Raw genomic sequence first — 13,709 nt, forward strand, 5'->3', positions numbered from 1 at the left:
CAGTTTGTGAGTGTGACTGACAATGACAGTGAGTGCAACGAGTGGGGGTCATTCTTCTGTTAATTAGTAAGTTAATGACACACTATGCTCCAGCGGACATGCAATATGGCAGGCTGACACACACTTACATACACACACTTACAGCCACACATAAGGATAATGGCTAAGTCTGCTTCGGTGCTCACGCAATGTGGCAGGCTGCTATGCAAAGAGCTTGACAGTGAGATAACAGGCTAACAATGACACTTCACACATACAAACACACACACACAGCAGCAACAACTGACAGGGAACCTCATCAAACCAGCTTTAATGAAGTCACTTTTCCCAAATAGAAAAGAGGAAGAAAGGAGTGATGAGCAGAGGAGGGGAGAAAAAGGAGGACAAGGTCGCATGGATTGATGACGCTCATTAGCCTAATAAGGTACTTTAATGAAGCGGGCCCAACACTATAGAGTGCCACAGAGTCTAAAGAACACACACACACACACACACACTAACAAAAACACCCAACTGGTTTGTGTTCTCTTGTATTCACTTATAAATATAGCTATTTTTGTCAGCTTCTAATAGAGCTGGGCGATATGAGGAAAATCTAATATCGCGATATCTTTTGGCTATATCACGATACACAATATTTATCACGATATTTTTAAATAACCTCCAAAAAGCAATGTTATTTTCAACCACATGGTGCCTAAAATTGCACTTGTGTACTCATTCAAATCAACTGTTCAATATTTTTTTTCTACTTTAAATACAAAAAATCTGAATTAATTAAAATCTTTCATTTTAACCGCTTTTTAACCATCCGTTGCCCACTAAGGTTTTTCACAAATGACTATACTGTCACAGTATGTCTCTCTCTTTAACAAACAAAAGATCATAGTAAGAAAAAAAAAAGGACATCAAGCAAGAATTCACGAGGCAAAATAAAAAAAACGAAATTAAAAAGGTGCTCTTTTGAGCTTATAACATATAAAAATTGTAAAATAAAAAATGTGATGACCTCAAATTACAGAAACAAAAGTCGAGACAGTGGTTATAAAAATGACTGACCAAGAACAGTCACAAGTATCACTGCTGGTTTATTTAATGTTTTCTTTGGTGTGTGAAGAGACTGAATTTTTCAGTGGATGACTTTTCAGCTGGTGGAATACATTTCTGGTACTCCTACCTTTTGCAGGAATAGTTTTACTGCACATTTTGCAAATTATCGGATTTTGTTCAACATCCTCCTTGTAAAATCCAAACGACAGTGAGTCTCATTCCCTCACTTGTCTGAAACTCCCGCTGTCACCATATTTTCCCTGTCTGGTAGTATATAAACACACATGTTCAACGCAGTGAACATTTTACGGGTTAATAATACATTCGCAGCATTGGCATAAAAAAAAAACTCATTAAAAAAACTCAGTAAATTACCTGCAGACAGCTTAATATTTCCATGGCAACTTATACTCGATGATTACAATAAAGCCATTTTAACCACTGTACGTGGAATACATTGGAATACTCAATACATTGAGTATATTCGATATATCGCCCACCCTAGCTTCTAACTTCCATTTCTCTTCCAAACACTCACAGATACCCAACACAGTAAAACATAACAGTATGTACACAAACAGTTTTACATGCAAACACACACATGCATAAACAAATACAATGTAAGCTCACACTCACCTCTCCTTCTGAGGACTGCAAGAGGAGGTCTTTTCTACAAGATGCTGTAAAATCTCCCACTCCAGCACTGACCTCCACACCTCTGGGGGCCTCTAGAGTTAGGGTCCGAGTTGGGGATTCCAACCTGAGAACCATTAGCACAGTCTAGTCATGCTGGAAGCACTGGAAAGAATAGACACATGCACCTGCAAGGATTTGTAGTATGAACACGAGCAGGGTGATTTTAGGTTGATGCTTCAGCTGCCATTAGATGATTTTGGGTTTTTTTTTTTTTTTAACTTTCTCAGTGACTGTTTTGTGAACACAGTTTTTAATCCACCAGCTTTTCAATCAAAAGCAATAAAGGTTGTATAACAACTGAATATTTACTCTTGAGTGAGTACGGAGCATCGTACTCTGTAGGTAAACAAGGTAAAACATTCAATAAAATACAACTTCTTCAACACAAAATTTGAACTTTCACAGTTACTCATTTAATGATTAATGTACACTGAAAATTTTGGATAGAGCCCTACTATATTCTTAAGAAATTTCATGAAATCAATGAATTTGTGATTACTTTGTAATAAGCACTAACATAACCATGTATTTAGACTTCCCTGTTTCAGGGTTATCAAGTAAGCTCTTGAAAAGCTTGTTGAGACAGACATTTTTGCTAATCAATGAATAAAAGTACACTCCTTTTTTAGTATTGCACAGTAAAGTTTCATAGAAAATTGTATTAAACTTTTAATTTAGTCTTTTGCTCACATGTTTAATACATATTAAAATAAACAGAATGTAATGTTTACAGAGCAACACATCCATTGTCAGGTTTTGATTAAAAAAAAAAGTAATTTAAATTTAGTGAGCAGAAACGTATTTTTCTTTCAGAGAATACAGGTGCATTGAAGGGTCAGTAGGTAGGGTTGTGTGAAGCTGAAAATAATACAAGGTGATTAAACAGTTTGGTGGAGTAAGATAAGCACAATGCTTCGCTCAAGGACATATTGGCAAATTAAATCGAATAAAGAGCAATTTTTGATGTGAAGTATAACAAGTTACACACCACATACACACCAAAGACCAAATAACAAACATGTTTCAGTATAGGGGAAGTTTTCCAGACAAGCTTTGCTCAAGGGCACTTCAAAAGATTGGTTTCCCAATCCATACGGAAAGGCTGAAAGGATAAAGTGTTCAAGCCAAAGACTAGATTAACTGAACTCATGATGTTTGTCAGATCTGTGTTCAAAAAACAGATGGACGTAAAAAAGAAATAGGAAAGAAGCCCTTGGCCAGGAGCACTTTGGTGATGATATCAAGCTTCCACTGTTAATGTCCTCCACTAGACTACAGTCCCCGGGCTAAAGTCATTTACTTTTACTGTGTAGAAGCTGAAAACTGTTTATTCACACAATTGACACAAGCACTGTGGTGGGAAAAAAATGAACAATTGAAGATTCAATCTGAAAAATTAAACATTCTCTGACAGAAAAAAAGCTACTTTAGTAGTGTCATGGTGTCTGTGCCTTCAGTCCCTCACATTTTCTCCCTTATTCTTGCTCATGAAGGCATAACAGGTTGCCACTCTGGGGTGTGGCAGTTAATCAAGACTGGGAGGCAGTGTACACCTGGTTTCCATTATTCATCCTTTGTATATAAAGACCACCTTCTTTCATCCACCTTTACCAGGTTGTTCAGCTGCAGTAGCAGTAATATCAGGCTTCACTTGTTTCATGCTTTCTTTAATTCCTTGTAACTTATCTGTTGTTTCCGTCTTTAGAAACCCCTTGGTATGTGCTCCAGATCTTCAAGGCTTCTTTGAAAAGGTTTTGTGGATCCCCCAATCTCACTGGAACTGGACACTGAACACTGACCTTCTAGCCCACTCATTAGTTGTCTGCAACAATTATTCACTGCTCAGATTAGCCTCTGTTAATAAACAATTTGATTTGCAGTTGTGGACTACATATAAAGGTCTATCCATTTTGAGTTCATTATGACAAAATGATCGAATGAGACACAGGAGAACCACAAAGGCACGGTAGTCATATTTGAACCAGTGGGAAGAATGGACAAACACAGCTGCAATGATCTTGAATATGAACAAGGGGAGGGTGGTTTTAGATTGATGCTTCCGGTACAGGCTTGGCATCAATTAAAAAATTACCTTACTAACCAAGGATTATACTCAGTCAACAGATTATCTGCACATTGCTGGAACAACATCATATCCCAAAACAAGTTGTTGTAATCAGAGCTCTCCTCCAATCTCTAGCTTCACCAAGCACTCTGTTAGTTTTGTCTCAGTCCACAGCTAAAACCCCTACAAGCCTAAAAAGATTCCCCACCTCCCTTCTGTGATGCTTCTTCCCCCATGCTTGAGGATGAGGGAGGTTATATTGGTAGTGGGTAATTGCTTCAGCAATTGCTTCCTTTTGGTCATCAACCCTGCTTGTTTTCTACAGATTCTCCCCAGGTTAGTCTTTTAAAGAGAAGGCCTTTAGAAAAAATAAATAGATACATTTATTCATGAAAGTTTATTTAGCCATTAGGAGCCATGCCTATTAATGATTTGTTAGCTGAGTTTGATGACCCCTTTACTCTGGGAGAGTGCTGCTCATAGACATGTCAATCTCTGGCAGCATATCTGATTATTCAGCTATGCTACTGGAACTTCATGTGACCACTGGATCGCAATGGTGAAATTTTGCTCTCCAAGATAATTTTAACAGTTTTAATGGACAATTTAAGGATTAGCTAGCCACTAAACAGCTCCAATGTAGTCTCTTGTGCAAGTTGTAAATTGGGAAGGATTGCCAGTTGGTGTTACTTTTGTCTTTCCACTTGCTTTCAGTCAGCCATACCAGCTGTCGTTTGACCTTAGCCACTCTCCATCCTGACCTCTGTTCTGTGCCAGAGGTTTACTGTGGTCTAGGTGCCTCAACACACTCTCATTTTCAACACATGACACATTTTCACTATGACTGTGACCCCTCCTGACGACCAAATTATAGAATCTGTCACAGCCAGAGAAAGACGCTATAGAAAAATAGGTTAAGGAGTCCTTAATCTTATGGCTATCCTCTTCACCAGTGGAAGCAAAACATGTATTGACTATAAAAGTCTAAACCAATCAAGAATAAACACACCCTGCCTTCAAACAGTACAACTTTACAACCTTTGCAGGGAGCCACCATCTTCACCAATTTGGGTCTCAGAAATGCTTATTATTTCTAGTATGTTGAGAAGATAAATGTAAAACTGCAGTCAGTACCCCCAGGAAACTTTGTATATGTAGTCATTTCATTTGGACTAACCAATACTCCAGCAGTTTTCCAAACCCCAGTAAATGACTTTTGTGAATCAGTGTTTATATACCTTGATGACATCCTCATCTTTTTCATACTGGGTATCAACAGTATGTGAGGAAGCTATTGTAGAGGCTCCTAGAAAACCAGCTCTGTGTCAAAGCTCCGTGTTTCATGTAGAGCTGTGTGGCAGGCAGGTGAATGACTCAAACGTAGGACTCAGAAACAAAGGGAGTGAACTAAAGGTGGCAGCTTTATTTGCTGTAATATGGTACTCGAAATAAAATATGAAAACACCAATAGAAACAAACAAAAGATAAGCTAGGAACTATGATTTTGCAACTAGGAATGTACGACTATTAAATACACACAGGATAACAACAGGATGGGAAACAGGAGGGAACATAGCTGGAACTAATAAAGACTAAAAGGACAGGGGACGAAAAACTCAACACACTGAACACAGGATGAGAGACTGACAAGAAAACCCCAAAAGTATGATACCCATGGAGACAAAGACAAAGGCAGACAGGCTTGACACTGGGACCGGGGAGAAACAAACATAGGAACATGACTGACTGGGGAGACGTAAAGAGTCTTCCCAGATGTCTCCCCAGAATACATAAACGCTGAGTCATAGACCCTAGAACCATTACCACATTTCTTCTTAGTCTCATTTTTGGGGTATATAATTCAGAGTGGGTAAATGAAAGCACATCCAGAAAAGATGAGAGCAGTGGCTAAATTCCCTCTCCCAGAAAACAGCTTCAGTGAATCCTGGGTTTTGCCAGCTTCTCCAGAAGTGTTATTAAAGAGTTGTAGACACGTTCTCAAAGGCAGCCCACTTTACTACTACCCAAATTGTCCTCCACTGCAGAGGCAACTAATTTATCGGTTCACTACAGCATGTTTTCTTCTTCCATAGTTTCCCCAGTGACACTGTTTCTGACAGAGGTTCCCAGTTTATCTCTCAAGTGTAGAAGACTTTTTTAAAGCACTACATGCCAAGGTTAGCTTGAGTATCATCCAAAAAGTAATGGGGATGATGCAAACGATCTACTCACAATCTGCAATCTACCTAAAGCTTACATTGGCCTTGAATTGAGTATGCACACAACTCTATTCTGCAACTCCTTTTGAAGCGTCCCCAGGCTGCCTGCCTCTTCTGTTACCAGCCCATGAGGATGACATAGCAGTGCCCTCAGTCCAACACCATTTATGATGCTTTTGCATGGTGTGGAATCAGACCAAGGTTGCAATTCTCTGGACAGCTGAGTGAAAAACGCAGTTGGCGGACCCCAGGAGTACCCTGCCCCACAACTACACCCCAAGTCAGAGTTTTGCTCTCAAACCAAAGATATATATATATATATATATATATATATATATTCTAAGAAACTTGTACCCTCACTTCCTTGAACATTTTCAAGGAAGTGAGGGTAAAAAAGCAATTCTATTGCTTTTTGTCTTAAGTTTCCTAAGACTATGCGACTTACCCCACTCTCTATGTGTCCAAACTAGAACCTCTCTCATCCAGCCCACTGCATTATAACAACAAGCAGAGGGTTTTTATGTTTAGCTGCACTCAAGTAATGAACATTTAGAATATATTTCTGTTTAAACATTCCTTCGACTCTCTTATCAGGTTTATATTCAGGATGTTTATGCTTCAGCTGATGTTGTTTCTGTAACAGAAAGGTGTTCCTTTTAAAATTACTCTCTGGAGAAGTAATTTTAGGTGGACATTGCTTTTCCAAACTCATGTTTAGAGACAAAATAAAAACAATTGTCTTAATTACACTAATTTCAAATGCAGATTCACTTCATTTTAGACGTTTACTTCATTAAGTGCTAAAGTAGAGTAGATCACTAGCATCACGATAATGTTTCCTGAATTAAAAATACTTGAAGTAGGCTGATTTGCATCAGAATTAAGTAATTTCACCACAATTTACTACTCAATACTTTTTAGACTAAATTACTCCTGGTGTGTTGTTCCCATTGTGTGATGTAATGAAAAGCTACATTAGAGCAAATTGTCATTGTTTCTCAGTATTGTCTTTGTTGTTTTTACATTTAATCACTTTTATTAGCATTCAAAATGTTTGGCTTTGTAAAGGAAACCTAACAAAAAAAAGTTGTCATGGTTTTTCTTTTTGTAGCTGTCTCTTAAAACCTTCATAACTGAGTAAATGTCTTCTGTCGCACCGTTAGATGTTTCTTTGAGGTCAATTTGGTCTGGGTTGAAAAGACTGGCCCATCTGGAACTCTTTGAGCATTCCTGATAGGCCACTTAATTGTTAAGCCAGTTTTCAAATGGTAAGCAATACAGCTTTAAATCTGAGAGTCAACACATTAGTTAATCTATTCTAATATTAGGCATGTCCAACTGACACATTCTAAGATGTTGGGACAATGAGGAAGGAAACGAAGGATACAAGTGACCACTCTGTAATAAGTACAGCAACACAAGAGTCTGCTGAAGATTAAAAGCCCAGTTAGCCCAAGAGTAGCAAAGTAAGTGTGCTAAGAGTGCTAAGGAGAAGTTCCAAATTTCCAAGTTCCAAATTTCATTGGACCTGGACATCAACAAGAACAGTTACTGTGTATCATTATTGCATTGCATTCAGCTGTTCCTATTGTATTGCATGTGGTGAGGAGTTAGATATCTGTGTGTTTTTGCTTTTATTATTTTGAATAAATTATTATTTAAATAATAACCAGCATATGATGGTCTACTTTATGGTGTACAACTATGGATGTGTCTGCCATTCAGAAATTTCAACCATACTGGTTACTTATTAATTTTGGTGTTAAGATTTTTAGAGCAAATATACACTGAACAGAAGCCATAAATCCAAATTTTGATTTGCATTTATTCATTTTAGTTTAGTTTAGTCTAGCTGAAGGTGAAGGTATTCAAGGTGAAGAGGAGTCATGAGGTGGATTAAATGTGATGGGAGGTTTGCTGTCGTGCAGTACTGAGCATCCAAGTGATATAATAAGTGTTGTAAGCAGACACTTCACACTGGGTCTGACTTATTGATCCATGCAAAGAGTATACGCTACTTCAGTCATAGGTTGAGAAAAGGATAACCAAATGGTGGGACAGGCAGGAAACCAAATGGTTCAATAGATAGATCATGATAAAAGACGGTACATATGCATATGTAAAAAACAGAAGATGAAACAGACATATAGCAAGGGAGAAAGAAATAGTTTTAGACCCAGTCAAATCTGATGATGTGAGAGTCTTTGGCTGGTTTGACAGCTGAAGCAATTATAGTGATGCTTCTGCAAGGTGAAACCAGCTGTGATGGACAAGCAGACACTTACATACTATCCCGCTACGACTCGCACCTCTTTCTTTCATTTCTAGCATCATGCCTCATTTTCATTCACTGAAGGAACAAGTTAGCTTTACAATTTTAGCTTCACCCCACCCCACCCAGCCCAACACACACACACACACACACACACACACACACACACACACACACACACACACACACACACACACACACACACACACACACACTAATGTTCCATGGATGGATTATTGGGAGAATGACCAGGATGGATGGGTTTCATAATAAAATTGCCATGAACATCGATTAACAGCTGAAAAATTGAGTTTGTGATCTCATACAAGTTTCAGCTTGATTAACCTAAGAAATTCTACGTAATAAAGGATATTCTGGAGGTCAATTACTCTTTGAAAAATTATTTTCTAATTTATGAATGGGTGTTACACTTGTATATCACTAGGGCTCAATTTCTGCAGGATGCTGGACCTCCATTTTTTCAAAAACTGTAAACAAATGCTGTGCAATTTTAAATTATTAATGTGTTCAATGGCCATTGGCATTCTGTGAATTTAAAGAAAGACTGTGACAAAATATGTGACAAATAATGGGTAGGTATCAAATTCAATCTTTAGATAACTCACCTCATTGCATGTTTCATAATTCAGGGATTAGTGATAATGGATGGATCAATTTGATGTAATAGTTATAAAACAAATTACATCCCAAGGATATGTAGCTTGATTATCAGCTATATGACTGATCATTTACTTTACCTACATTTTTACCCACACTGCATTAAGACTGTAGGGGAGACCGGGGATAGTTGTAACGTGGGTCAGTTGTAACACTTCCAATTTCTCCAATCAGGGCTAAGTTTCAAATGATGTGACTCATCCTGTGCATGCCCAACTCAGTTCTGCTATCACATGTGAAAAATCAGCACATTTTGTCAAACACAGACAATTTAACACGAAAAAAAGTAATTTGTATGCCAAAAAGTAAGTTTTTCTACTTTATTTCAATTTCTAATAGCATTATCTGCTTTGTAGTTAAACTCATCAAACTTAAATTATGTTATTTGTATGTCTATGGGGATATATTCTGTGTAGGTCTTTAGTGCTAATGTTTTAGCCGTTGGCTGTAATGTTGGCTAGTTCATGGCTATAGGAGTCTGGGTCAGTTGTAACAGCAACAGTCTGGGTTAGTTGTAACAATAATGTATGTTACAACTTACCACACTATTACTTTAACTTATATTAAACAAGTTGGGGCAACGACATCAGCAGAGAGAGGTTCACTGGTCGCTTTTGTATATGCGGTTAATGCCATTGGCAACACAATTCCTCCACTGTTTGTGTTCCCACACGTACATTATGCAGACCACTGTGTCAGAGATGGACCAGTAGGAAGTATTGGTAGTGGAAATAAATCAGGATGGGTGCAAGAAACAGATTTCCTCATCTTTCTGAAGCACTTTGCAAACCACACCAAGGTAAGCCATGATAAAAAGTAATGGAATTGCAATGCTGGTGAACAACTACATTTTTTCAGCTTCATTGTTATGTTCAAAATTGGTGCAAGAGTTGTAGGTTATAATGCCCACTGAGCCAATGAGGCCAAACTCAAGGAAGACCAACCAAAATTAATGAAATATTCAGTTGCAGAAAATTCCATAATTTGTCTTTTTTGGGGGGTTGGAATATGTTCAAAAGCTAGATTTCTGCATTCTGTCATACAAACACATAGCTACATAAATGGCTCTAAGTGCATTCATGTGTTGAATAAAAAAGATTACATGTTAATGTTTTGTTAGTACCCTTATTTCATTGTGTTACATTTCACCCCAGGATATGTTACAACTAACCCAGACTACGGGGTTAATTGTAACATTAATTGTAACATTTCACTCTTTGTGTTTCTCCGGTCTCCCCTATATACTACATATATTTTTGCCGCTGTCCTCTTTTTTGACCGAAGTAAGTCTACCTCGGAAATATTGACTGATACAATTGCCAAGTGGATTGCAACAAACAGCAGACCGATTAATATCGTTGAGAACACATGTTTTACATAGCTTTGGTTCCTCATTTCAAGGACTTGAAGTTCCTCCCCAAGAGTGACAGAGAGAGAGTGGATACATGTTTTGAGTGATAAATGAGTTTTTTGTTAACATGAATGTTCAAGTATCATAGTACCATCATAAAATTTCAAAAACAAACTAAACAAACAAACAAATTTAAAAACTTTAAAAACATATCCCATCAATGTAAGCTTTACTTTGTTTAAATTGTAGCTCGTACATGTTAGCAGGTTGATACTGATTAGGGTAAGAATTTTTCAGCGAAACATCATCAAACATAAACATCAGCGTGTTAAAATGATCATTGTGAGCATGCTGCCATGCTTTACACTGTTTCACAATGAGTAAATACAGCTTCACAAAGCCCCCATATTAGTTTATATGCATTCTCTTTGTTTTTTGTCAAACCATATAGACATTCAATTGAAATACACAGAATTTACTATTTTCCTTTCTTGATTTAAAAAACCATAATCAAATACAAGATCTTTAATATGCACACACACACACACGGCATAAAACTTCTGGTCAGCGCCCTAAGGTTGTGTTTTTCATGGTGCAGATAACAGGAGTCTGCAGCTATGCTGTTATCTTTGCAATTCATTATTATTACAGAAAACTGCCTATCCTCCTTCTCAGCTTCCAATTCGTATAGTATTCCTCCCCCTTTTCTCTCTACCATATACCAGCAATCCCTTCCTGCCTTTCATAGATCTGTTTTGACCTTCAGTTGTGACAATGCCTTTTTTAATGCACTGTCCATATTTGTCCAATCTGACAAGATAAGCTGGATGGAAATAAATCAACGTGATTTTTTTTAATATTAGCATATAGAAAATAGAAAAAGAACGCTGCATGGGCACTCACACATGAAAAAAAAATATTATAAACACATTTATCATAATTTTCATCTGCAATATCTAACACTAATAAAAAAAGAAGACTAGGTTTGACTTTTGATATCTGTAAGAACTTCAATAGGATATATACTGGAAACTCCCTCAATTGTTTGGCTATGAAAGCATTAGTAAAGTGGAGTGAATGACTGGTTGAAGTAAAAACATCATATTGGGCAAAAGACTGAAAAAAATATATAATTGCAGGACTATTAACAAATCTCCAGTTTATGTGTGTCCCAGTGAACACAGTGTGCTAGTATTCATAATATGAAAAAACTAAAGTGGATTACCTAGGTGAAAATCAGCTCTCATAATTATTTACTTTTCTGCTTTTATGACTCCGTACAAGTGTTGTACGGAGTCACATTGTTGAGCCACTGAGTTAAATTTTCTTGTATTCTGGGCACTCATAACATAAATGCATTTCTGAAACTTGCATTGTAGAAAAATTTGCAAACCACACTTTAAGACAATTTGTATTTTTGTGCCATTGCAAACTCTGAAGGTAGATTTTTTTTTTTGAAAAGGCCAGTAGTGGGTTTGACACTATACAAAGCAATTTGTTTGTAAAGCATTTGTAATGCACTCGTGTAATTAGCAGTCACATTTGTTAGTAAACATGCATTTTATAACAATTATAGATAAAATGAAAAAAAACAAAAACCTCTAATACATCTTTGTATACATACTTTCACAACCAATGGCTGACCTCAGACAGGAGAAAACACAAGCATGCCAAAGCAAGCTATATTGTTTTATGGGTGAAGATAATTAATTAATAGAAGAATATCTCAGTAAAGTGTAAACTATGACCAGGCCAGAAACAGCTATCAAACTGAGAGCCAAATGACAGAAAAGTATATAAAGCGCCTTGAGGCCGCCTTTGTTGTGATTTGGCACTATATAAATAAAATTGAATTGAATTGAATTGAATTGAATCAAAAAGTAACATGCTACTAAAAAAGCTAATAGCTAAAAAATAAATAAATACAAAAATCAATAGAACGTCAGCAATGCTCAAACTGAGTGTATGCATTTCAGCAGGTCAGAAAATCAGTTTCTACAATTTTATTTCTTTTTTCAACATTTTTTTCCTCTAAAATGCTCTTTGGAGTAGTTTGAAATAACTTTGCAATGCTCAATTAGTGAAAAAGATTTTGAATATGTTTTTCCTGTAAGGGCAGGGATTTGTGTCATGGATATATAAGATCTGATGCTATAGTGTTACTGTGCAAAAAACTGTCATTTTTAGTTTGGTGAAATGAACTTCTGTCCAACTGTGTAATTTTGTAAATTAAGAGTAAAGCAGGTCAGAGAATTTCTGACCAGATTGAGAATGTGGATGAGCCCAGGATTAATTTCCTTTGTCCTTCCTGCTTCTTACCACTGGAAAGAAGCAACACTTAATTTATTCCAAGAGTTCATACTCTCCAAGTGTAAAAAAATGTCCAAGAAGTCTGACAAGATGGATATTATAGAACTCCATCCAATGCCTTAGATGAATCTGCATTTCAAGAGAAATTACCCAGTATGGTGTATTTCTGAAAGCAATGAGTGAAGTTGTGCAAAAAATATTCAAGTTTGGGTTTTTTAGTGTGATTTATATTTCCCAGAAGACTTGGCTGACATTCATCCTGCCCTTTTCCTCTTCAGAACTATGAAGGCCAACACCTTATCGCCACCTTGCCATTTGGGACGCAAACCTTTAACCTTTTCACGCTAAATGCTCCATCATTTGCCTCAGTGCCCCTGTCGCTGTGGTCCAACCCCATCCAAGAAGCACTTTAAAAACATTTTAAATTTTAAAAAGTGGTGTTGAGTGATGCATTGAGACAGGACTGAAGATGGGGAAACGCGTCAGTCTTTGACTTTTAGAGAGTTAAATTGAGGCAGAATCCAGAAACATGGCATTTTAAAGCCTCTCTACCTTTTCTTTGTTTTTTTCAGTGAGTCTGTGTCTGGGTGAAGGAGGGCGATGCAGCTTGTTTAAATCGCACCATGAATCCTGCAGGTGTGAAAAAAAGAGTGGGAAGAGAAAGCCTTGGGGTGTTTTAAAAAGTTATCTGAGTCCCTACTGAGTTATTGAGGTGGGACAGGAGAAAGTTAAGGTACATTAGACATTTGTCTTTGTGGAAAGAATGTGTGTGTATGTTTGTGTGCCATAAAAGATCAAGAAATATATATTTTTTGTGCTGCTGTGTGTTTAAGCAAATTAAATCTGATATAATAAAAATGGAGATAAAAAATACGGGATGGAATTTGACTTATTAACAATGGATTTCAGCTCATCACCTTTTTTTTTTTTGGTTCGCATTCACAAATTAAGTTACAAATGATCCATCCGTCCATCTCTTCCATTTATCCAATTCACTGTCATGAGGGGGCTGGAGCTGATCCCAGTTTGCACAGAGAGAGAGGCATAAATGATTAAATGAGTTCTAAG

At 37.1% G+C, this 13,709-nt stretch overlaps 1 protein-coding gene across 4 annotated transcripts in view; it reads right to left on the reverse strand.

Annotated features, from left to right (window-relative positions):
- LOC146385236 (zeta-sarcoglycan-like) overlaps positions 1 to 13,709 on the reverse strand; it is a 362,624-nt gene that overhangs the window by 26,998 nt on the left and 321,917 nt on the right. For all 4 annotated transcript variants that reach the window (XM_084930860.1, XM_084930857.1, XM_084930861.1 and 1 more), the window contains one exon: positions 1,687 to 1,810. In XM_084930860.1, the coding sequence (XP_084786986.1) occupies positions 1,687 to 1,810 (124 nt within the window). The remainder of the gene's footprint in view (positions 1 to 1,686; positions 1,811 to 13,709) is intronic.

Source organism: Perissodus microlepis, chromosome 6 (genome assembly GCF_051167445.1).
Source record: "Perissodus microlepis isolate ML-2025 ecotype Zambia chromosome 6, ASM5116744v1, whole genome shotgun sequence".
Taxonomy (NCBI): domain Eukaryota; kingdom Metazoa; phylum Chordata; class Actinopteri; order Cichliformes; family Cichlidae; genus Perissodus; species Perissodus microlepis.